The following is a 26,234-nucleotide window of genomic DNA, read 5'->3' as shown; positions in this document are numbered from 1 at the left end:
ATCCCATGTGCACATGTGTGGGATTGTGTTGGCTGTGCAGCAGAGAGGAATGTTTCACATCACCCACCAGGGCCTAAACTGCACTCCTACAGTGGCTGCCACCTCCTGGCAAGGAGTAGGGAAGCAGTTTTGTGTCAAAGTCAGCACAGATTTAGATGGTGCAGCTGCTGGGATTCCCAGAGGAGAAAATGAGTGACATTTAACCTAACCTCTTCAACTCAGGTATGGCTACCTCCAGTTTCTTTGTTCACAGCCCTGGCAAATGGTGATTGCTTAAAATCACTCATTTATTTATTTTTAAGTGGTGATTTTCATATTACATGATCCTAGCTTCTGGCAATCAGTATTTAAGGGCTTCCTAAGCATCTGCTCCATTGTGTTTAATAAATACCACCTGGATTAACTTATTAACTCTCCTTCTTAAGGAGATTTAATTTTAGTCTGCAGCATCTGGTGGCATTTCCATCTCTTGGAAAAATGGACTGTGTTTCACCAAATGAGGTCTCTACCTCACTTCATGAAGAAGTGCAGTTCTAAAGTTACTTTATAAATCCACAAGACAACAAGAAAATTCTTTTCTGTACTATGGCAGAGATCAGTAATGTTCTTAAGGGAGCAAATTGAAGCTAGCTCTACAAAATTCCCCTAACACTTTGTCTCAGTCCAATTTTCCTCCTTTCTTAGGAAAATAATCTCATCAAGCTTTGCTCAGTCTGCATACAAATCTTAAAACTCAGAGCATAAGCAGAGTGAGCTGAGGAAGTTGCGATCTCTACTGGATCTTCTCTGTGTAGTATTTCATCTTCTTCGTTGCTGTTGCATCTTTTCAAATTACTTTTAGCTGTTCCAAAAGAAATCTGTGAGTAACCCCTGCCCTTTGCTCTATTAATGCAAATCCAACAAAACCTCCTCTAAGCTAATTGAGTTACTGAGAGCTACCCCTGGGTATCTGGGTGATTACGTTCTTGGCATCCAGTTCTTCTTGTACTTCACCCTGTTTAAACTGTTTTTGCTGATGCAGTTAGTTTCATTATAAACCAATAAGACTTACATTAATAAGGATTACATGGCTCTGATCTTAAAATTTGCAAGTAACGATTTCTTTATTTCCAGCGTTAGCATCTGCAGTTGTATCAAAGGTCAATTAACGGTATCACTAGTGGGCTCCCTTTTAACTTCCTTGCTTCTTAAATACTGGGAGGTGAGAAGGTGGGGCCAGATGTTCAGTGAGTTCAGTTTCAGTCAGGATCAGTTTAAGTAGTGGTGCTTTACTGATCTTGCTAATGAGGAGTGGAGTAGAGCAGTATTCTCCCTTCCAAATGTGGTGACATCAGCCTAAAATACAGCGGTATTAAACCAAAACCTTTCTCTGCAATGTTTTCTAGGGACCTTTAATGCAGGCTCTATTTATGCTAGAATTTTGTGCAACTGATATTATTTGCATCGAAACATTGCAAGCATGAAACCAGCTATTTAAGAGGCTCTCAAACTTTAAATATTCTTTATGTTTGGTGAAGAACGTTGCCTGACCCTTCTGAACATGTGACCTTTCCCCAGCATCATCTCCTGTCAGGCAGGCAGCAAGCCTTATTAATGAGTGCTTGCAGTCTTGCATTAGGTATTGCAAAACAGCTCTGGTCCATGTTGAAATGGAAGACAGCCACTTGTATTGGTAACTGATATCTGATTTAACTACTGTGATTAAACTAGAGGACCATTAAAGTGTAGTTGCAGTAATCATCCTCTTTGCTTTAGGGAAAAAAAAAAATGACAATACTATCAGGGAATAAACCAAGTTTTGCTGAGATTTTGGCTAAAAAGTGATCTCATTCTGTTTTGTAATTAGCCAGATTTTTTTTCCAGCCATAAATTTAGGAAGGAAAATAATGCAACTCTGATCACTATCCCTTCCAAAAATTGTGGGTGTCCTCTCAACATTAAGTTTACTTCCCCCTCTGGCTATGGTAAGCTTCTTTAAGGGTGTCCTTCCCTTAGATGGAGATTCCTCTGCTGACTTTTACATAAGTAAATAAGAGCCCGTAAGGAGGTGAAGTATTGATGGTGTACTAGTTGACTTTTAATTACTTTAATAGCCATTATTTTTCACTTCAGTCTTTTGTCCAGTGTGTGCATCTTGGCATCCAAGTTTTCGCTAGGGGCTCTTTACAGTGTTGAACAAGTGATTGCAACCTAAGATGTTCAGGAAATCAATTTAATGTGGTTAGTGTTTGAAGTCAGGGGGCACTGTGCCTCTGACTTAAATAGGAGTACTTATAAGGTCACAGAGCTTCTGAAAGAATCCCTATGAAAGCAGTAGAGTGCTGTGCCTTTGAGTATAGTATGGTGTTTTATTTCCTTTTATATGTCCTCTCCAACAAGCTGAGTGTCATCCTGATTAAGAAGGTATTAAAAGGGAACTGTCATGTTACCCAGACACTCATACACATTAGCAGCTTTAAAGTTAATATGATCTACTCAGGAAAAAGACCCGGGCTTTACTGAGTCAACTCTGCTTAGCACGCAGTTGTCACACAAAATAATGTCCCTGGCTGTATTAAAAATATAAAAATTAAAAAACTCAAAAAACCCACCAAAAGGCCTAGAGTGTACACTAATCATCTGCTTGTATTCATACTCTTAATGGTGAAACTGAGATTTTTTCCAACATGAGGTTGTCTTAGAGCTTGCACTTGCCTCCTGCTTCCAACTGACACCATACCACAACCAAAGCTGATTATTCTGTCCTGAACCTCACTGAGACTGTGGTAGCTGCTCGGAGTCACTGTATCTGAACAGGGTTATCCAGAAGTAGTGATGTAGAAGTGACTTGGCACTAAGTTTGGTGTGGAGTAGGTAAAAAGCAAGTCAGAGAGGAGACAAATAAGAGTCTTAGACAAGTATATATAATGAATTGGATAGAAACACAACTAGAGTCTTCTGTCTTTTTATCTTAAATATGAGAACAGAAGGATATTTCAGTTCTTCTATTGCATTATGATGTGTGAATCGTTTAACACTGGACTACAAAACATTGTACTAGCATGCAAGAGTTGCTGAAGAGAAATGACCAACTCTGAACAAAGTGCAGTCAAAGAACATACTGATCTCTACCTCTTAAACATCTTTACTCCCTACTTGTTAGGACAACTTCCACCATGGACAGGGCAATTGTCATGATACATGTTGAATCCTGAGGCATCACATCATCTCAGCTTGAGGACTCCAAAAACTCTTTGCTACTTGCACACAGGAGAAGTGTTAGATAGCTGCTTGAAACGTCCCAGAGCTCTGTGGATCCAAAAAATAATGTTTGTTCTATCTGCCAAATGTGACAAGACCCATGAATCAGAGCAAGTTCTGCTTCAATATCGTGTATGAAAAATTAATTCTCAAATTGAAGATACAGTGCTTTTCCATCACCAGGGAACACATGAAGAGTATTGCTCTACAAAGCAGTGTGTAAGCCTAACAGTGTTGCCTCTTAACATACTAATGTTTTTAAAAAAAACAAAACAAAATACCTGGATACAGAGAACATAGGTTCAGGGCTTTTTATTCTATTTGGAATACATAACTTATTTGCCACAAATCTATTAAGAGACAAGTTTCTCCTTACTCTAGCCTGTTAAGAAAAGTTAAAGTTGATGAGGAAACTGTTAGTGGTGCTAACAAATGGTCTGTTTACATACTTACAGTTTTTCAAGGAGACATACTTTGGGTTCTTATGGAGACAGTGAAAAAGGACACATCTGGATGAGTTGTGGGGGATTTTCATTAAATGTAACAAGGTACCTTGGTGCCTACAGATTAGCTGGAGAAACTGGCAGTGTAGAATGGGCAGACATGTATGCAAAAGTCCATTTTACATTTTCTGTTAAAATAGATATTCTGTGATTTTTTTTTTCTCTTTCAGAGAAGTAACTGCACAAGGAGACATCGTAGCCTTCTGTGTTTATTCAACCTTTTATTACTTTATCAAATTTGCACCACTTACTGATGCTGACACTAGATGATCGATTTGTGATGTACTCTTACATGTAAACCTCAGCTCTGTAGTGGAAAATCCTTGAAATTGAGTTTTTGATGGTAAATTGAAGTAACTTATGTTCTTAATGAATGGACAGCTATGCTCTTAAGACTAGCTGAGATTTTTCCTTTACTGTGAGTGATGCCCATTAATATCCAAGTTTTCTTGAAAGAATGACCTTAAGTTTGAAATAAATTGATAGAGGAAATCCAGTTATGTAGTAATGATTAAGTATTGAAATAGCCTTCATATTTATTTTTTAGTTGGGAAATAGCTCATCTCTATACATTGCTGTTATGAATAATAAATGCAGAAGTTACTTTCAAGAAAATACATGACTAGCTTGCCCTTCCAGTTTCATATGAGTTCTTATCGGTGTTTCTTGAAGAAATTATCAAGTGCAATTCATTATACCTGTACATGGAAAGGGAAGTATGTATTGTCATATTATCTAACCAGTTGTGTCTTTCTGTGTAGGCTTATCTTTCTTTCATTTAAGTACATTGTAAGACTTCTAGTACCTAAAATGTGAATTCCTTTTGCATCTTGCTAGTTTGTGTAAAGCAGCAGCCAATCTGGTTGACTTTAAAGATCTCTCTACACTGGGATTATATACTGCTACTTGTTCCTATGGGAATCAAGCACCTTCATCATTGATGCTTCGCTTCATTGTCTTGGGCTTTCTTCTTTTAAGATCAACACCCCTGCTTCATTTCTGGTTTTGTTCAGTTGGTTGTGTTTTTTTAGATATTGTGGTTCCCAAGTTTGCATAGGAAAAGTAAGTTGCCTAAATAAAAACACTATTTGAGGAATGAGAACTACTCTGGAAGTAGAACCTTGGCAACTCTGTAATCTTTATGGAACAGTTTGCAAAGTTTCTTTCTCAGGTAATTTTTATAAATGAGCGCAGGCAAAATGTCATCCATTCAAGGATGGAACCCCAGCATTTCCTCTTTCCAAAGTCAGGTCAGGAGGTACGTTTCACAAATGTTAGTGATACATCAGCATCAGTGCATTTTGGATGGGGGGGGGAAAAAAGAGCCCTAAAACAAGGTAAAACCATGTTGGTTGTGAAAGACAATCTCATTATGCAGCAGTGGTAACAAAAATAAATGCCACTGTTGAAACCTCAGCGTAAACCTGCAGTTTCTGCTGATCTTGGAGACCTTGAAATCCCATCTGATTTATCTAAGACTATACCTATTCAGAAACAGCTTTGTACTTGCTTTGTAATTGCTCTTTATCAGGCAATTGCTTCCATTTCTTAACTGCAGAGGTGGTTCTCCTCACTGGCTTTGAGTTTCCAAATGTTCAGCAATTTGACATTTGACATTAAGTGGTTGACCTTTAGTAGCAGTTAAGAGGAAACACTAATAATTTTGTGTTTACAACACTGATCTTAGTGTGATATTGCTTCTCTCCATCTAACCTGCATCTTTACAACCACTGCTGTAAATTCTGTTCCAGGTTAAAATAAAATTGCTAAAGGACACGAGATTGGATGCTATGTGGATGCAGTGCTTTGCATTATGGATAATCCTCTAATCCTAGTGCAGCTGTTTATTCCCTGAAATGAAATGCAAACCTGTTTACAAAAAAAAGGATGACTTGTCTAAGTTAATGGTGAGATTTGAAACTAACTAATGCTTTTCTTATTGTGGTTTCTATAGGGGTACAAGCCTGTCTACAAAGTACAGTTCGAGAACAAGAAGAGAAGTATGAAATCCAAGGTGGCCCACAAAGAGGCCGTCTCAACAGAGAACAGCTGGTGGGTTTTACTGCTTGAGACAGATTGTCTTAATGACCTTTGGTTTGTGCATTTTTGCCCTTTGCCACTTGTCCAGGTGCAGTAGATGTAAAATTTTAATGTGGCCTCGTACAGAAATTTGATTATGTGCAAGGTGATGGAAAGAACTGCGGGCATCCATAAAGCAGTCATTTTTCTCCATTAGTGGTTATGTTGCCATAACCTTGTCAGAAGAAAAGCTCTGTTATGTTTATGGAAGAAGCTGCATGGGACAGCAAGTGATGCTGCTTTGGCCCTCTTTGATCAGCTTTAGGAATGTAGTTGAAATAATCTGAAAGTTGAAAGGAAAAAATGTTTTGAATCACATCTTGTTTCCATATCAGAGCACTTCATATTTAACTGGGTGCATTTCTGGTTACTTTCTGATTATGCTGGAGGAGTAGCTGTGACTAACCCTAGGTGATAGCTGAAGACCTTGTTGTGCTGGAAAATGATTAAACATAAGCAAGAATTTACCAGGTAAGCAAACTTTGCTCAGTTATATGCTTATACTGAGTGTTAAGTGACTGTTCTTTTGACTATTTTCTCTGTTCACTTTCACTTTTTTCCTCAGTTTGAGAAGCCCTGTTTTTATACTTATTTTTATGTTCCTTCCCTTAGCTGCCTAAGCTGTTTGATGGATGCTACTTCTATTTTTTGGGATCTTTCAATAGTCACCAGAAGAGCGATCTTGTGGAGCTGGTCAAAGCAGGAGGAGGGCAAATCCTGGTTAGGCAGCCAAAACCAGACAGCGACGTGACGCAGACGATCAACACGGTGGCATACCATGCAGAATCGACTTCTGACCAGAGATTTTGCACTCAGTATGTCATCTATGATGCATCTTCTAAATTCAAACCGGAGAAAATTCGTCAAGGCAAAGTCTGGTTTGCTCCCTCCAGTTGGATCGTAGACTGCATAATGTCATTTCAGCTGCTGCCTGTAAAGTGAACATCCCTGTCTTGCTACTAAGACCTTTTTAAAAGTGGTGAATCTTGAGCACCTGAAAAACACTGGGCTAAAGCTATGATTTATGTTTTGCACATGGTAACTCATTTACGTGGTCAAAGCTCCTCCGTTTTCCAAGATCACTTTGATAGGCTGGAATAAATGACCTGCCAATGAAATAGGGAAAAAAAGATGCTGCATTGAGAAGTTGTGCCTTGGATTATTTACTAAGCTTTATTTTTTGCATTTAACTTCACTGTAATAATCACTGACATTTTATAAGATTTTGCAAAATGAAATCTTTTGAATTTTGACTTACGTCAAACTGTAGTTGGTGATAGAGCATGACCCTGTTTCTTTTCTTTGGTGTGCTTTGACAAGGATGTACTCTGTGCGTCACGACTTCCCAGCCAGGCCAGAATTTGTATTTATAAAAAGAAAGTCATATGCCTGTATAGACACCGATCAGATGATGTGTGATGCTCCTTGTAACTTAGAATTGAATGTTATAGGAAATTCTTGGCATTGGATAAGCCCTGTAGAAATCGAAGCAGAACTAATGGCCTGAATTCATTTGAAAGTAGTTTTGAAAGTGCATCTGTGAAAATCTTGTTCTAAAACTTTTTCGTATCGACTCATGCTTTATGCACTTCCATCCATTTTCTCTCTTGTTTGTATGTAACTTGAATTCAATGCTATTTTCTGAAGGTTTTTAAATGTCAGAGCCTTTATTAAATTATGATTAAAAAATTATGTACTTAAATTGATGGCTATCGTGATTATGTGGAAAAATAATCATAAAACAATTATGCCTTGCTTTGCACCATTGTCTTTTAAATGTACTTTGCTGCATTGGAGCAGTACTTGATTCTTGCATACTTGTTGGGATCAGCTTGTAATTCCTTTCTCAAGTTGACCATAAGTTATTGTCAGAATTTAGCTTCTTCCTTCTGTACTCTTATGAGCTGTAAGCATTACATGGTATGTTTTGCCTTTTGTGAGTTCATAACTTAATGATGTTATCTTTGCCATGATGTGCAATGAGAATGATGGTTGGGGGGGGGGGGAATAATGTTTGTGCTTGGTGTTTGTATTGCTTGTAATAAAACTTAGTGTCAGTCACCTTGAAGTGTCTCTATTGCGTGAGCTTAGCTGTGGAATAAGTGCATAGTTCCTATGTGTGTCTCAACAGGTAAATGGAAACGTTAAGTACTTTTCCGTGAACTTGATAAGCTGTCAAGATAGTATCCTGTCTGCAAGCTCTGTAGTATGAGTTGTTTTGTGTAATCACTGCCACTGGAGATCCCGTGCAGATTTTAAATACACTCTGTAGAGCTGTTGGAAATACACACTTCGTGGATAATAGGTGTAGTTTTCAATAGCATCTACTAGAATTCAGCAGCTGGAGTGTCTTGATCTATCACTTACGCTAGACTGAATCATTGCTCTTCACTAAATGCAGTTCTCAAGTACTTGCAGGTCTGTGTGAGCAAGCAGAAATGTAAGGCTCATTAATAAATAGAATAACTCATAGGATGAATGTGTTTTGGGTTTTTGTGCAGATAAACACTGGAAGCAAATAAGGTACTGAGTCAATACTGTGTAGACGTGGTCGTTTATTTTAACAATTGTAGCTCATTTTAACTTGATGTTTCATAGCACATCAATATACCTAATGGGGTATTCTTTGCAGAAATAGCAGTGAGTCTCTGCAGAATTCTGAAGTGTGGAGCTTTTTTTTTTTGCTATCCACAAGGAAGGGATTTGGCACATCAGGAAACTCTTCCTATGCTTTTTATGTAGAGGCAGTAGATTTACAGAGCTGGCAGCTGAAAAGCTGTGCTAGAAATTTGCCTTTTTTTTTTAAAGCCATACTCGTTGCAAATTTGCTCACATTTAATTTGATTCCTTTGAATCAGGTAATGTTAACAAGAATAGTTACTATCTAAGCATCAAGTTTTGCCTTCCTAATTGAAGTACACTCAACATTAACTCTGGCCTGTTTGTCTATCCTTCAGGGAATGGGAGTTTGGGCCTGATCAGCTTGTGGGCACTCCTGCAGCACTGGAAGATTTTGATGCCAGAATTGAAGCAGTTGTTGAACACTGCTGAAGCAATCAATTGGTAAGCATAAAAATCAAAACCTAAAGTTCAGTGATGCAGACTGCTTAATTCAGTGCTGCTAATCAGAAGCAGAGGTATAGCACTTGATTAAAGCACGTTTGATAAAAGTCTTGTAGTAAGGATAAATCAAGCTCCTCAAGCCAATGACTGGATTTTGGCTCACAACAACAAGGTTATAAAACCATGAGTCATGGAGCAAAGGGTGTGCAGGGGTCATTTTTCACTGCCTTAAAGTGAAGGTGCATTAGAGTAAGTAGGAGGCAGGCTCAAAACAAAAGGTATTTCATATGGTGTCAGCAGAGCAGAGGCACAGACAGCTGTGCTCCCTTTGGGGTGCTATGATACTTTGGCATGGCATGGAGTAGGGAGATCATCAGCAAACACATTAAAGGTTGCTAACAAATTTGGTTATAGCATCTATTTAGTGTTCTGAGAAAATGCATATGCTTAATGTGTGATTATTGGGTGTGTGGAAGAGGTAACAATCCAATACTTGCATTCTAGATTATAGATTTTATAAATAAATTGTATGTTTTTACCTCAGAAAACGCTGTGAATCTCAGGCTAATGATTTTCAGGCCACTGCCCTTGAAATTTATCTCTGTATTTCGTTACAAATTACTTCATCTGGGGCACCTGATAACACCTGCAGTAGCAATGTGTGCAGTTGAGTGGCATCAGGCTATTGTTGGTAATAGAAAGTAATATTTAATCAATACTGCACAACCTTACTGCATGGCTGTGGTCTAAGGAAGAATATGAGGTCAGGCCAGCATGTTTTTTCGTTATTACTGTTATTTTTTTAAGAATGGTTCTGTGTATTGAATGAAACATACCTGGCAATACTGAGATGCTTCCTTGCATCGGTGTCTTGGGTAGATCCCAGAGAATATAATCATAAATAACTCATGCTAATGCATGTTTATGCCTCTACTTGTTTTATTATATCTAAAATATCATGTTTAGGGAAAAAGATGAATTTTCTTAAAAGTAAGTGTATGGTGGGTGTAGGGGAACCCCTCTGTTGCAGCCTGAACTAATGAGGAGCACCTGATGAAGTGGGTGGCTGGCCCAGGGGAGCACAGGTGCAAGCAATTCACTTGTGCTTCCCACCTGACCAGGTCCAGCCCTCCCTGGGCTCATTTAAAGGCTAGCCTCGGAAGGAGCAACATCTGCTGGATGAAGGCTGCTACCTGAGAAGGAGTGTTCTACAGGCAGAGACCCTGGGTGAGTCAGCTTTTTTTTTTTCCTATCTAGGATCATTGGTGTCTCTGAGATTCAATATTCATTTGTTACTTGAGAAGTGACTTTGGAGGAAGAAGTAAGTGGCTTGTAAGAACTTACAGCGTTGGAGAGCTGGATGTTGCATTGTCTCCCGAGTGTTTTGGGGAAATAATAAGTAATACTAAAGAGCATTAGTAATTCTAATCTCAAAAGCAGAGTTAGCACGCTTTGGGAGTGCTCGTTATCTGTCTTTTCTTAGCCCTCTTTCTATGAAGAACAAACATGGGAAGGGCCCAACCTGTGGTCAGCCTGGGTGAGGCTCACAGGAGCAAGGACAGAGGAAGAAGAGAACTCCAGTGGGGTTGTGCTATCACTTGCAGTATTCCTGTGCTGGTCTGGTGTCTTAATACTAAATTTGATTTGTACACTGTATTTTATCCTGCAGTTTTCCAGCAAATCAGCTTTTTGTACAGCAAAGCTCCTTGAAATATTCTGTTCAGAACCAAGAGAGAAGCATTCAAACTACAGTCACGTGAAACTAGGTGTTGGTGTGCATTATCTGGGGAAAATGTGTGAATGTCCTGGGCTTTAGGGTAGACTGGTCCATGGAATGCAGCAGGGAAAAGCTTTTTGTTTCTCCTCTTTATGCTACTTTGTACTTCAGAGCCGGAGAGTAACTTATTTTTGGTCTTGTAAATGGGATGAATTTGTTGTCTGATAAACTGAGATTAACCAGTTTGGCACTACAGGGGGAACTGTTGGGGCTTGAAGTGGTGATGGAGCACCTGGTGAAGGGCTGTGGCTGGCCTGGGGAGCACAGGCAAATGGTTTGCACCTGTGCTCCCCAGCTGGCCAGAAGGGGACTGTCCCATCTTATTGGTTGGGCAGTAGTCTCTTAGGGAACGAAGGAAGATTCAGGTGTCTTTAATAGCAGTACAACATGTTCTGCCTCTTCAGACTTGTTTGACTTAGATTAACAGTAGTTTGACTTGTGTTAAATTGTCCTTAAAAGCAGAGGAACACTTTGTATATAATTAGAAGGAGAGGAAGTCTCGCAGCACTGTGTGGTGCCGTGGCAAGGTGTACGGTGCTGGTATCTTCCCAGCAGGGGTTGGAGAAGCAGGGATTTCTTCTTGATGTGCACAGCAGCCCTTGCTCAGGTTTGAGCAGGGAAATAGCCATTTGGATTGCTATAGCTGTGTGAGCTCAGCTTTTTTTTGCGGCATAAAAGGTCTGAAAGAACACTTGAGGAAAAAAAAAGTACAAAACAATAAATTGGGGGCCTTTTAATTGAATTAAATATTAATATGGATAATGTGATCAATACCATATTGACTGTGTTAGCTGCAATAATGTTTAATTCAATAAGCCTGCGGTGCTGGACCTTTCACTCCCCCTATTTTTATTTGCAGCAGCACAGTGCCCATATCCCACATGCAAACAATATAGGAATTGCCCATCAGCTCCGTCTGCTCTCTGCATGCCTGGTCCTGCTGCAGAGCTCCAGTCCTGTTCCTCACAGCTGTGTCAAAGCAGGAAGGCCTCCTCCCCTGACGTGCTTCTGAAGAGGTGCCAGCTTCTGGTTTTAAACTCAGCCAACCTTGAAGGATTTTATTTGTGGTTGTAGCAGGAGGTTTTTATTAAATTATGCTTCATGGGTTTTGTTTCACAAAAAATTGGAGGCAGATGCTCTCCTCACTTACAGTACGAGTTTTGTGGTCCTGCTGTTTTGCTTGCTGTGCACCTGTTGAATGAGTTAGTGAAAACATCCTGAAATACTTGTCTTGGTTTGTGTTTTTTTTTTTCCCATGATATCTTCGTATGAGCTCTTTTAAGAGTTTGTGTGGGCTATTAGTTTGTGTTTTCAGAAAAGCTGCCTGATAAAATGGCTCAATAATGAGAGAGAGAGAGAAGCCACTCACCAAGTTGTTAGCAGCTCCTGTGGTCTGTGCAGCAGCGGGTGCCGTAGCCAAATTAGGTATTTACATTCCCAAACTTGAGCATTGGGGTTTTGGAATGGACGTCCACAGACTCTTGCCTAAAGGAGTAAGCAACCAGGTGCAGCAGCTCCTTGGTAAGATGATATGAGAATGGTACACACCACTCCAAGGGCAATGTCTGGAAGAGCTGTCCCTGATGAAGGCCAGCAGGGTAGTGCCAGCTTTGGAGCAGTTTCTGGGTTGCTCTGTGGTGATCTGTAACTTGAAGGTGACAATTTTGCTATGGATGTGTGTGAAGAAGTTAGTAGGAGCAGAGGAGGAGAGAAAGTCTTCACAAATGTGGGAAGTCCTTGCTCACCTCCATGCAAACTGCATGCTGGGATCTTGCAGAGACAATCATGCACGCTGGTGAGGCAGGAGGAGAACAGGCTCTGTGTTTAAGCAGGCAATGTTCAAGATAGCAAAAAGGTACTTAGGTGGAAGGTAACACTGCTTAGCTTGTGCCCAGCCCAGATATGGGGCTGTTTGACACCTGGAGAAAGCCGCAAGGCCAGGAGGCTGTTGGGTCGGTGTGCAGAAGCTCATGCTTTCAAGGTGATGGTCTATATGTAATCATGCCTACCCTTTATCATAGAATGGCTTGGGTTGGAAGGGACCTCAAGGACCATCAAGTTCCAGCCCTCCTGCCACAGGCAGGGCCACCAACCTCTAGGTTTGGTACTAGACCAGGTTGCCCAGGGCTCCATCCAACCTAGTCTTGAACACCTCCAGGGATGGAGCATCCACAGCCTCTCTGGGCGGTCTGTAAGGCATTCCTTCAAAGATTTCACAGTTGCAAAAAAACATCAGAGTACAAATCAGAGAAAGACCTGAGATGTCATTTTCCCAGATGGCAACCAGTGACCTGGAGAGGTTCTGCACAGTGAATGAAGAACTGGGAGATCCAGCATCCCAGTTAGTGTTATCCAGGTCCAAGCTCCTGCCCTGGCTGTCGCAGGTTCCTGCTGATAGCTCTAGGTGGTAAATGAATGGGGGCTGAGGTTTCCTGCATTTTAGGAGGTTGGCTGGTAGCTGTGACTGGCGAGGAAGCTAAAGTGTTTTCATCTGTGCCCTATAGGTGATAAATCTTTGTACATTTAAAAATATTTGACCATGGTGGCAAAACATGTTTGAGTGCAACAGGAAAAGATATAACCATCCCTTGGGATGTGTTGCGTATTCCCACACTTAATTAGAGACCATTAAGGTAACTACTGAAAATGTCTTTGAGTATTAAGTGATAGTATCCACTTCTCCTGGCTTCGTTCTCTCTCTTTCACATCCTTGAAAGAAAAGCACTTAAGTGAAGATCTCTTCATGTAAGGATATTTGGGTCTGGTCTCTGTTGCTGTATCTTGCTCAGCTCCTGGTATTTCGTCTTCAGGGCAAGCCTGGCTGACCTAGCTGTTGAAAAAAGATGAGACAAATTGTATCTGCTTGGACATCTGAGGAGTTATTTCTCCAGATGGCTATTTCCAGGCTCTCATGGCAGTTCATCATGGTGGCCTGCAGCTCGCAGGGCAGTGGGCACGGCCCCAAGCTGCTAGAGCTCAGGGAGTGTTCGGACACTGCTCTCAGCCATAGGGGTTGTGTATGGGTGGTGCTGTGTGGAGCCAGGGCTGGACTCAGTGCTGCTTGGGGATTCCTTCCAACCCAGGATGTTCTATGATTCTATAGTTCTCCAATCCTATGGCAAGAAAAAATGCGGTAGCAACGAAGGAGGCTCTTGAAAGCTCTACCTTTGGGGTGAGCATCCAAATTCTGCTGCAGAACTCACCTTCCAAATCTTCCCCTCCCCAGGCCCTTTCTTTTTATTTTTCTGCAGAGTTTCTCTGCCCAGAGCAGATCCAGGAGTTTCTTTAATCATTTTGCACTTGCAGCCACCTTTGCATGGATCCCTGTTCCTGGTGTGCCTGCTGCAGGTTTTTACAGATGTCCCCTGCATTACAGCATTTGCACACTGTGGTTCCCAGACATTTCCTTCTAATGGATTTTGCATTAGTAGAGAGTATCGGGAAATCTAGTACCAAAAGGTTAATGCACATCCATTAGTCCTTTCTTTCCCCCTCTTTTTTATGTGCTGGTAGAAGGCAACCAATTTCAGTAAATACATTAGGTCTGGAAGGAGGCTGGAAACACTTGAAATTCTATATGTGCAAAGCTGTGGGACGATTAATATTGTCCTGTTTGAGCACTGCAGGGGTTGCAGATGCTGAGTGATAGCTTTCAAGCATTTTCCAGCCTTACAATCCTTTTCCTCACAAGCAAAGCTGGGGGCTTTGAGACCAGCTTTTATATTTTTCGTTGAGAGGACTACTTACTCTGACACTCCAGTGTTTTGAATGAAGCAGTGCTTTCACCCACATGCTCCCAGCTATTAGGCTAAGGACAATATCAAAATTCCAGCTGTTGAGTGGACAGCTGAGCTAGCTTTGGAAACTAGACTGCCTCTGAACCTTCAGCAAATGGCTTTCTCCCTCCTCCCCTCAAAGCAGCAATTTATTTCCTGCTAATTGGAGCAAAGTTGAACCCTATCTGTAGCTCATTGCTTTCCTTGACTTGCTCTTTAGACAAGGTCAGGCCTTTCCAGTCTATTACCCTAATGACCACAAGTAGCAAGTGGGAGGAAGGGTTGGCTGCTTGTTTTGCATCCTGATGTTATGATTTGCAGAACTTGCTATGTTCTTGAACTGAAAAACTTGCATTTTAGCAATGCAGACTTCTGAAAGCTAGGAATTTGAGCCATGATACTTTCATGCTCATTGTCCTTATGTTTAGCACTTGGTCAGCATGGGCTGAGAATCCTCACTGTTGGAGACACCTGACTGGAGAGCCACACCCCCACTCTCATCCCGCACCTTCCCACTGTTATTTGCAGATACCACATTGATGTTTAGGCTGAGTGCATGTTTCTGCATTAAAACCTGTAGTCCATGGAGAAAATCTGCTCTGGTCTTACTGGAGCCCTGCTGTGGTCACCTCTGCAATGAGCTTTGCAGAGTCACAGAACCACTAAGGTTCTCTCTAAGCTCCCTCAGCTGCTCCCTGTAAGACTGGTACTCCAGACCTCTTGTTGCCCTTCTCTGAACACCCTCCAGGGCCTCCATGTCTTTCTTGTAGTGAGAGGCCCAAAACTGAACACAGCACTCAAGGTGTGGCCTTACCAGTGCTGAGTAGAGTGGTGATAGCCTCCCTGCTCCTGCTGGCAACACTATTTCTGATACAAGCCAGGATGCCATTGGCCTTCTTGGATACCTGGACACACTGCTGGCTCATGTTCAGCCAAGTGTTCCCTGAGCCTGTAGCATTGCCTGGGGTTGTTGTGGCCAAAGCTTGGGATCTGGCACTTGGTGTTGCTGAACTTCAGTCCATCCAGATCCCTCTGTAGAGCCTTCCTACCCCCAGGCAGATCAACACGTCTTCCCAACTTGGTGTAATATGCAAACTTACTGAGGGTGCACTCAATGCCCTCATCCAGGTCATCAGTAAAGATATTAAATGAGCTGCTGCAGTTGGTCTACTGCCATTCCTAGTGCTCAGTTCTGCAAGGTGCAGATCTTCGATGTCCCCATGCCCCTATGTTAACCAACGACTCTCCAGATCCCAAGTAAGTTCTCCTCTTCTGGGGGCTTGATGACTTGAGGATATTCAGCAGAAATCCTGGTAGGCAAAGTTGGATGCATGAGCAGCTCTGGGTCTACAAGTGCAAAATGTTACAGAATCAAGGCAGAAAGGACAAAAATAATCTCGTGTGCTCTAATTTCACTTAATGAGAAGCCATTCACATTTTACTATTTCTGATCTGTATCTTTTTATTCCTATTCTAATGGTAATTATTAACAGAGAAATCACTTGATGGCTTTCACATACCCCCACACTTCAAGTATCTAACAACCTATTGATTCGATAGATTGGCAGCATTCCCAATTGAGGAGCTGCAGTTTGATTTGCTTTTTTTTTTTTAAACACTTTGATCATCTCACATGCAAAGGATAATTATTTTTGTGGTTGAAACAAGGGATGGATTGCAGATCGATGGAGTCTGGAGTGTGTTCCTGTGTGCAATCCCCAGTTGAAACAAGCGGTGTCTGCTTTTTCTCATAAGAAAGATATTGAAATATTATCTGTGGGTTGGATTTCTGATCCCTGAGTCACTACAGTCAGCAATGGAAAGGTGTGCCATGTATGTGTATGGAAGTAATCTGACAAAAGACAATAGTACTATTTGATGCTATGACTATATCTTTATTTTCCCTGAGTACTGTACATACTGGTGTGGAAAACCCCAGGACCTCTTGCCTCTGAGGGCTCTCCAATGTGTACTGGGTGAGTCTGCAATAGTGCACAGGTCCAGCTGTGGTCCTGCTTCTGCAGAACGTCACAGGTTCTTCTAGAGGAGTGAAGCATAATGGACAAAGATTTGCTCTAAAAGAAGATAAATGTTTAACCTCTATGAAGAGAAGCTCTCTGTCTTTGCGGAACTTTTTTGCCCATGACCCTGAGGGGCTTCCCAACTAGTCTGTTAATTATCCATATGCAGCTGAAATGGCCCAGTTTGATCATGCAATGCCTAGGTGACCTGAGGACCTATGGGGAATGAGACAGTGGGAGAACTTGAATTACAGGTTAGTAGTTTTCCCATCTCATATATCATGGACTGAAGGCTTTATGACTTCAGAGCTTACTGTATTAATTTTATGCATGAGTGCTTTATTTTTTTCCATACAAGATATATCACTGGCTTACTGGAGCAAAATATCATTAGACCTGGAAAGGGATTTGGTCACTTACACTTTGTCACTGAGGATCGTTGCACATAGATTATGCAGGCCTGTACTGTGCCATTTCTTATGTGTTTATTAAGTGATTATAACTATCGATCAGTGTGCCTTCAGGGGACACTTGAGATCTGTTATTGTAGCAACATTTCATTTAGAAAAATGACACGCATGCCTTGATTTGTGCCTTGGGAGGGCCTGTTGAAGGGCTTGTCTCATAAGAAGACAGTCTGTTCTGGTGGAATCAGCTCTGCTCCACTGTTGTGCATCTTCTCCCATCCCATGCTGAGTTGGTACATCTGATGCTGGCATTGGAGACAGGAGACTGGATCACCTGGAGTCCTGCCCTGCCTGGGCCTGAGCCTTTGGTTTTATCTATATCAGTTCAGGACATCAGTCTTGAAAACACGACTTTTCAGAAGTGCTAAGCTCTCAGAGTCATTAACTGTTTCAGTGATAATTACTTTTTTTTTTAATATATGAACCCATAAAATAAAGCTGTTTTCTCTGAAAGCTTAATCTACTTCCACACAAGTTAACACAAAAGAGGTGGTAAGCATACCCATGACTGGAGGAAGATGCTCGTGTTCCATCTGCTTGTGTCCATGTTTCCCCTTCCCATAGCAGAAGGGATGTGCAGGAGTGCCCTCTGGAGCTGTTCTTGTCTCAAATAGAGACCAAGCAGCAGTTGCCATCTCTAGACCTTGCTTTTGGTTTGTTCCCAAGATGATTAGTGGAAGGACCACAGCTAGACCTGTGCACCATTGCAGATTCACCCAGCACTCATTGGAGAAGTCACTTCAAGTTAAACATTCAAAGAATTCTTTTCTTTGTCAGTCAATACAGACAGATTGAGTTTCTAGGAAAAAAACAAAGGAACTTGTAAAACATTGCTCATGAGAGCAACTGGAGGCTGAGCCTCTTCTGGAAACTGATGCTTCTTTAGGTTGTTTCTTTTTCCTTAGAATTATGTTTAAAGTGTTTTGTGCTGAGTACTTAAAGAACAACCTGGAAATGTGGCTGGTCTCTGTTTCTGTATTTCCACTTACTTGTAACTGAACAATACAAGCCCACCTTTGATTAAGTGATCCATGAAAGAAGTGCTATCTGGCTCTTAATTGTAAATTAATACTTCTGTAATTCATTAATGAAAAGGATGGAGATGAGAGGCAGTAGGTAAGCAGTAAGGAGCCTGCATAAATTCATGAACAAAACTGATTGAAATCTGCAACTGCACCCTGAGACTGAGCAGTCTGTACACAGGGAAATGGTGTAGATATGATTTGCAGCCAGATACCTGGAGAAGGAGGAATTTCCTTGTGTTACATGACTGTTCTTTTATTAGTTTGATGATGTACAGTGGGACTATTACTCTTGGAAATGGCTTGTTAGTTAACATTTCATTTTCCTTCCCAAAGTTAGCCCTCGATAGTAGCAAGATGAAACACAGCTCCCTGCCATTGGCTATCCCCAAACTTTATTAATACCAATTGTTGCTGCAAACGATCAGAACAAGTAATGAAGATCTCATTTTGCATGTAAGCATACGCTCACCCTTAATCATGTGGAGTTTCCACAGCGGGGGAAGAGTGAAAAATTTGTTAATAAAAAAATAATAAAATTCATAATACAATTGCCTTGGTAGTTATGTCACTGTTATACCTGCTGCTTCTCTTTAGGAATTTGAGACCACACACTAATTTAATATAACGACATTGGCCCATTTCTTGTTGTGCTCTATCTTAATGATGTGCTTATTTGAAGGGAATGTGAGTCAGCTGTTTTTTTTGTCCTTTATTTTTGTGTTTTAAAACCTACTCAATTTCTCTTTAGTTGTAACAGAAAGGCTCTGACACTTGAAGGTTTCCCTAGGGCAAGGCTTGAGAACGATCACCCACTGGCTGTCCCTGCATATGAAGGTAACAAAATGTGTGCAATGTATTTTTGTTCTTACAGGTGTTTCCATTCCCTCAAAAACTAATGTAAAATGTCACTTATTGGGCAACATATGTAATGGCAGAATAAATCTGTGGTGTGCATGGATTTCTTGCAAACCTGGCTGGTGAAACATTTCTTGTTGGGTTAACTCTGTCCAAGGACTTCTGTTGACATCAGTGGTTGGAAATTCAGTCATGTCCACCTAAATTTCTGCACTTAAGATCTTGTTTCTCATTCATTATCATCTTGTTTCTTAATATAGATTCACAGCAGAAAATTCCTATAGTTCCCCTACAAGGTACCGCATTCACTGTCAATGTATGAGTAGTGGGTGTTTTTGAACTAGGAAATGGTGGTCTTTGTAATCCACTTTCTCAGGCTGGATGGAGCTCAGATTGTCACTAATGGTTTTGGTGAGAGGTGGGACTGTGAATGATGCATTGGTCCCCTACATCCAGCTGGAGGGACAGTAAGCCTGGATCATCTCAGGAGAACCCAAATGGGAGCAAAAAGGGACACCTCATTGTCTCATAGCCTTTGTGCTATCTCCACCTCACAGGAGTTACAGCATGTCCAATATTCCTGTTCTATCCATTAAATGAAGGGAACTGCAAACCATCAGGGAAACTTTAACGGAGCGATAGTTGTAAAGAGGTGTCTTTCCCTAAGTATCTTGCTTAAGTTCACCTCCCAGGCGTCCTTCCACTTTTTATTCTGCTAACAAAAACAGGGGGATTCAGGAGCTTTCAGTAAAATCACAAGGCTAAATCATCCTATGGGACTTCCCATCACAACATGCTTTATTTTCCAGGCACACCATCATTTGGTTTCTTTTAATGCTGGAGGAGCAAGGATGGGTAATGCTACTGTTTGTTTAGAAATGCAATTAACCCAAGTGCAGGGGACTTCAGCAAGCCAAGAGAATAACCTTGAATCCAGGGAAAGTTCAGGGAAATTTAAAGTTATCTGTAGTTCCAATGGGTCCCTGCACACCCCTTTTGCTCACAGTTTCTATTCATGCCGATGGAGTGCCAGAAGGTATGCAATACAATGGAAAATTGCTTCTTTGGGTACCATAGCATCTTGGCTTAGAAGTGCTTTAACCTTGGCCTCATGCTTCCTACGGGGCCTGTTGTCTTTGCTACAGAAGTACTGACACCAGCCAGGAGCATGCAGAATTTTTCATTTGAGTAAAATTAAAGCCTAAAACCTTTACCGTCCTCTCAATTCCAGGCATGTTCTATCAGCATTAAATTGAGCTTAATGGACTGCAAAACGAGTGTTTCAGCACATAGGGGAGTGGATTATTTGAAAGATAACAAGTTCCTCACATTTTGTATATCCCCTTCTTCCCTCTTCCCCTGGAAGTGCGCACATCCGTCCACATGGGTGACCAGGATGAAGATGATGATTAACACAGCACAACTGTTTCAAAATGTCAATGATGGGTTTTCCTGGGAAGCTCTTTGCTGCTTCCTTAAAAGAAGAATCTTAAACATTTTATACTTTGAAAAATGAGAAGCAACAGCAAATACAGCTATTTTTACAGCTAATTTGCAGGAATGCAGCCAGACCCAGGAAATGCCAAAAGCTGCTAGTGCAAGGCAGATGTTGTACTCATCAAGATTGCTCAGTAATAAGTGAGCAAATATTGTCTGTTTCTAACACTAATTTAAAATGATGTTTCAGTGAACTGATGGACATTTTTCATCAGTTCAACAACTCACCTTCACAGCCACTTCTGAAAACCTCCAAGGCAGGATCCACATCACCAAAGGCAGGTCCAAGCCATCCCAGTGCCTGGCACCATTGTGTGGCCCATGGCAGAATGCTCCACTTCTGCAGCCTGTTCCAAGCCATGGCCTTCAGCTTCCTGTCTCTCAGCATCACCATCATGCCTCACTCAGAGCAGCAAATAAAGCCTGGCAAACCCTACTGTTTGGGTTTGCCCAAACAGCAAGATACCCTCACCTCCACTGCCAGCTCTTAAATGGAGTCTGGAAAGGGGTGGATCCCGGCTCCAGCCCTTCCCATTGCTCAGATGCACTGCATGAGCTCCACTGGCCCTGCCTTTCCACCAGGTGCTCCATCACTGGCTCAAGCTGTGACTCGGCATTTTCACTACAGCAGGGGTAGGTCCACCCTCCACAGTGAGATACAGGCTGTGTTCCTGCCCTGGGTCAATGTTTCAGCTTGCACTAGGGCATGTCCCAGCTGTCCAGGACCAATATCTGAGGCTGCATACCTATGTCAGTTACCAAAGGATTCTGCTTTGCCACAGGGACATGATTAAGGTCCCCTTTGCAATGGAAACTGGAGTGTTGACCACGATGTCTGCAGGCTATGTGCCCATTACCAGGGGGACTACTGGTCCCCCAACCTCCAATAATCTCCCAGGGTGCAAGTAGGCCACACCACCTTGATGTGATTATTTTCATTGCCAGTTTGGGGGTCTTACCCAAATATCGGTGCCTGTCATTTGGATCTCTAAGCAGAGAGGCCCACATAGTCTGTAGCATCTTCAGGGCACTGGGTCTCCTCCCTCTAGGCTTTTCATTCAGGTCCCACAGGGTTTTGTAGAGTCTCTCTGTCCACCCCTGCAGGGACTGAGAGTCTATCTTCAGGGCAGCCTTAAGAATACCGTGAAATGAGTTCCTTGGTTGCTCTTAATGAGTTGAGGTGTCCCATAGACAGTCATCAGCTTGGTGAGTGCCTTGATGATATATGCCTGCTTTGTTCTTGGCACCGGATAGGCCTGCATTAGCCCACTTGCTGCGTTGACGTGGGTCAGGGCGTATCTCATCCCCTCAGACTGAGGGATGGCCCTAATGTAATAGATCTGCTATTGCTGGAGAGATTTGTGTCCTCTAGCAAGATGGGCTGCTGTTTCTAGTAGTGGTCTTGGTCTCATCCTGGAGCAAGCATTGTAGTCTCAGCATGCCTTGATGGTATTGGACAGTTGTATGGGCAGCACCCATGCTTTCGCAGCTGCCCACGTTGTCTTTTGTCCAGCATGCCACAGCTTCTGATGTAACAAGTAGGCAATGTTATCAGATGGTGAATCCTCAAACCATCAAACTTGAGCCAGTGTGCCAGCTTCATCATTTCATGGTGACTGTAGGGGTTGGTGACCAGAAACACGGTAGACATGTACAGTCCTGTGTTTAACTTCATTCCAGATGTCTAGCCACATCTGCCCCTGATTGGTCAGGTGTGAATAGTCCATTCCTGGGTGGCCCACTGTGCAATCCAAAGAGTGAGCCCCCGGTACACAGTCCAACTAGCTGTGCAAATATTCAAGATACCATCTCTGGGTTCCTTGGTTATCACCATCCACACAGCTCACAGTTCTGCCCATTGGCTACTCTGATCATCCCCTTCTTCAAACCAGACGTTTTCAGCAGAGGAATGGTATGCCACTGCTCTCCACTTGCTTGGGTTACCCTTGCTGGACCTATCTGTATACCAGGCATCTTCAGGAATGGGATATTTTCCTTCCTGAACAGAACTCTTCTCTGGTGCAGCAACCATTGTCTCTTCTGGCACATCACTATGATACATCACCAGGCCTAGGATCTTCTGGACTTCTTTCAATGGTGACAAAGACAGACTACTCCTCTGGCTGAGATAAGTGACTCATCATGCTACTGTCTGTGCATGGGCAACTCTGTCTTAGGAAGGTGGGTCAGATCTTACACCCCTCCTGAATTGGCAAGGTCAACTATGACTTCAGATGTTTGGGTTATTGGCTCTACTGTCTGTAATGTGAGTAGGCAGCCAAAAACTGTTTTTCAAATCATACTGTACCTCTCTTCTGCTCCATGCCAGACCTGAAGCCAAAACCTAACTGGGGTTCCAATAGAATTCTGGAGCTGCTGTAGGCCCCAACCGAACCCGTCCTGAGTTACATGGACATCTAGTTCAGCAGGAAGGGGAGGATCAAATATACCCACTGCCTTGGCCTATTTAACAGCTAGTTTTGCTTGCTTGAATGCCTCTTGTTCTATTCTCCCCCAGTCCCATTTTCGGCCTTTGTGAGTCAGTACAGAGACCTCAGCAGCTGCACCAAGTCAGGTATAAAGGAACACCAATATCCCAATATACCCAAAAATTCTTGCAGCTGCCTTTGCACTGTAGGGACTGGGAAGACCTGAATCTTACCTGTTATCTCACTAGGTAGTACTTTGGTCTTTCCCAATGGAACTACACCCAACAATTTCACTGACAAGCCTGGTCCTTGCACCTTCTGCGGGTTTATAGCCCACCCTTTTTCTTGTAAATGAGTAGTCAATGAATCTACTGCCATTCCTAATGCCTCCAATGAGTCAGACATCAATATGACATCATCAATATAGTGGTACAGTTTGATGTTATTAGGATTATTCCGATCTGCTAGGTCATGTATCACTAAGTTATGGCAATAGGTTGGTGAACACACATACCCTTGCAGCAGGACCTGAAAGGTCCATTGCCTGTATTCCCATGTAAATGCAAACTGATGTTGTGATTCTTCATGAATGGGAATACTGAAAAATGCATATTGCATGTCCAGGACACAATGGTAGGTTTCTATATCCCTACTCAATGTGTTCATCCATCAGGGAGGCAATATTGGGTATGGCTGCATGAATAGGCAGTGTGACCTTATTTAATTCTCTGCAATCCACTGTCATTGTCCACCTGCCATCTGACTTCTGTACTGGCCACATGGAGAAATTATATGGGATATGTGCAGGTCTTATGATCCCTGCTTTTTCCTAGTTCCTGCATCATTCTAGATATTTCCTCTTGCCCTCTCAGAAGTCTATGCTATTTAGCATTAGTAATCCAGCACGGGTTTGGCAAGCAAATAGACTCATGTTTTGCATGGCCTCTTAATATCACCTGCACAGTCCAGATACTAATACATCTCTCACTCAGTCTGAACTCTTACTGTCATCTGGAAAGTCAGACTCCATAGTATATCTGCCTATATATTCCAGGACCGGGGCGGTAGTGGCCTGGGTCACTTGAGGAGGTTTTTTCCTTTTACTGGGAAATAAGGAATCTTCCAGGTTCCATGTTCTTATTGGTATTTTCTCAATAACTCTCTTCCCTACTTTTTGGGGGAAGTTGTGAAGATTTTGATTTTCCTCCAATTGCTTCTGTAGCTGGAGAAGGACATAATTGGGCTGGTGATCAGATTTGCAAAAGCAAATTGAACCCCAGCCTGGATTAAGTCATTAAAGATCTGTTTTCAAGATATGCATATGGGTCCTGATTGAGGAGTCCATGGGGCAAATCTCCTGGTTTTAGTAACAGGGAGGACCTCTGCCCACCTTCTAACATTTGGAAATTGCACCTGGTCCAAAGGTGCTGTCTCAGATCAGTCAGCAATTGGGTGCCTTGTTAAATGATGCCTTCTGAGGCCACTAAGGAGTTCAGTATGGACACCAGTGTACCATACTGGTGGGGAGGAGCTTGTTGTAGTATGAGGTCCCTCATTGCTGCCAAAAACTTAACTAGGCCTGGATTTTTGAGTGGCCTCCTTCATTCCTAGTTCTCTGATATAATTTTGGAGTTCTTCCATTGAGGGCCACAGATCAGTATTTTTCAGTACATCACTTCTGTTCAGCTATATGATTCTACTTGCTGCCATTATCCACTGAATTAAAGAATGGTTTTCTCATGTATTACTGTCACATACAATCTCTGTCTGAGGGCCGGATGCACAGTAATAAATACAAGTTTGGAAATCTTGGGCCCATTAATTACCACACTTCCAGGTCCCATATCCCATAAGCTCAAAGCCAGGCTGGCATGCTTTCTTGAGGTCTTGTTTCAATAGTTGCAACAGATCGGTGAGTTTGGCATGCCTCTACACATAGAGCAGTGTGGGCAGGGGGCCACTCCAGGCACTAACCCTGCTGGTCCGTCCTGGGTTTTGTCTTTTGAGTTATTACTGGCCTTATTTCTAGAGGATCTGAGGTTTGTTCCCACATCCTCTGGTTGGGTTTTAGTCTGCTCAATTTTCTTTCTGTTTTTAGATTCAACTAGGATCCAAGGATCCTGCTGACCTAAGTTCTTTTCCCCTTTTAATGATATGGGTCTTAATTTCAGAGGGGAAAATCCAGTTAAAGGGGAGGCAGTTTGCCCTGTCAAAGATGTAATGTTACTTTCATTTGTCTAATATGGGCCTTTAAAATCTCACCTTCATCTTTCAGTTCTTCCTCCAAGGAATGATAGGTATTAATAGTAGCAGCAGCCATGCTATGGCAGATGCTGCTACTACTCTTTCCTCAGCTGTCAAAAAAATCTTGTCCTAGTTTATTCAAAAAGTAAGCCATTTTTGAAGGGGATTTAATGAATGACCATTGTCCCTTATTGGCCCCCCTTCTTCAATAATCTGTATGACACTTAGCCATGGGGAACCCAGGAATCTCAGGATTTCCTCTGGGAGTTCCTCTTGTAGTGTATTAGGAGTCCCAGTGAACATCCAATGCATAATTTCATTTATTTATGTTAAGATAACCCATTGTAAATGAGTATCTGCCTGGCTTTCCAAGTGTAATACTACAATGTGATGGAAACAGCAATAATGACAGGGTGACAAAGTCCTAGGCTACAGCAAATAAGGACAAGCCCAAATACAGCAGCTATGGATGCAGAAGGCCTCAGGTATGCAGAGCTCTCCAGTGAGATACCTTCACCTCCATTGCCATCCCTTAAATGAGGTCTGGGAAGGGGTGGATCCTGGTTCCACCCCTTCCCATCACTCAGGTGCACTGCATGCACCTGAGCTCCCCTGGACTGGCCGTGCCTTCCCACCAGGTGCTCAATCATTGCTTCAAGCTGTGACAATATTCCCACTACAGTGGCCCTAGGGGAACCGGTGTGGTCAGAGGGCATGACCTCTGAGAAGAGGCTTGAGAAGAGGCCTGAGGAGAGGCTTTTGCTCTTCCGTTGTTGAATCAACATTGGTGGCACCAAGCTGGCTGCCTGCCCAGAGGCTGAGGTCTCTTGTACACATAGGTAACCCACCCCAGCCTTGGTGAGGAAAGCACCACCTCTCTCTCTGCTATCCCAGAGGAGCTGGACTTGTTTGGATTTTCCTTTTCTTCCAGTTTCCTAGTGCTTAATTACTTCTCTTCCTGGGCTTACATATCTTGTGTCCAGAAGTGTGCTGGCAATGGATTATTTTCATATGCCTTGTATTGGTTATGCACATAAAGCACAGTAAGGCCAAAAATCATTTTCATGTGAATTATTATGGACCCCCGGGCTACTTTATGGGATATCAGAGCTAGTGTGTATTCTCCCCATTTCACTGTCAGCAGGCAAGAGCATTTGGAAGCAGAGTTCATTTAGATGCTCTTTTAGATGCTCCCCACCCGCAAATCCCTTCAGAAAATGTAGGAGGTACATGTGCAAATACAAGTATATGTATGGTA

The 26,234-nt window shown here is 42.3% G+C and overlaps 1 protein-coding gene and 1 long non-coding RNA gene across 4 annotated transcripts in view; both read left to right on the top strand.

The window, feature by feature from the left end:
• Positions 1-7,880, top strand: part of BARD1 (BRCA1 associated RING domain 1) — a 43,003-nt gene extending 35,123 nt beyond the window's left edge. For 2 of the 3 annotated variants that reach the window (NM_001031246.2, XM_040703382.2), the window contains 2 exons: positions 5,698-5,795; positions 6,435-7,880. In NM_001031246.2, coding sequence (NP_001026417.2) covers positions 5,698-5,795; positions 6,435-6,764 — 428 coding nt within the window. In that variant the 3' untranslated portion in view covers positions 6,765-7,880. Of the gene's footprint in view, positions 1-5,697; positions 5,796-6,217; positions 6,294-6,434 lie in introns of all 3 variants that reach the window. The other variant, XR_005861238.2, reaches the window with a different exon arrangement.
• Positions 7,881-9,131: 1,251 nt separating this feature from the next.
• Positions 9,132-26,234, top strand: part of LOC107053784 — a 48,005-nt gene continuing 30,902 nt past the window's right edge. The window contains exons 1-3 of the long non-coding RNA XR_005861329.2: positions 9,132-9,648; positions 10,007-10,112; positions 18,700-18,785. This is a non-coding gene — a long non-coding RNA (uncharacterized LOC107053784). The remainder of the gene's footprint in view (positions 9,649-10,006; positions 10,113-18,699; positions 18,786-26,234) is intronic.

Source organism: Gallus gallus, chromosome 7 (genome assembly GCF_016699485.2).
Source record: "Gallus gallus isolate bGalGal1 chromosome 7, bGalGal1.mat.broiler.GRCg7b, whole genome shotgun sequence".
NCBI classification, from domain to species: Eukaryota; Metazoa; Chordata; class Aves; order Galliformes; family Phasianidae; genus Gallus; species Gallus gallus.
Note: the sequence above shows the minus strand (reverse complement) of the source record. Positions and strands in the feature narration are given on the sequence as shown.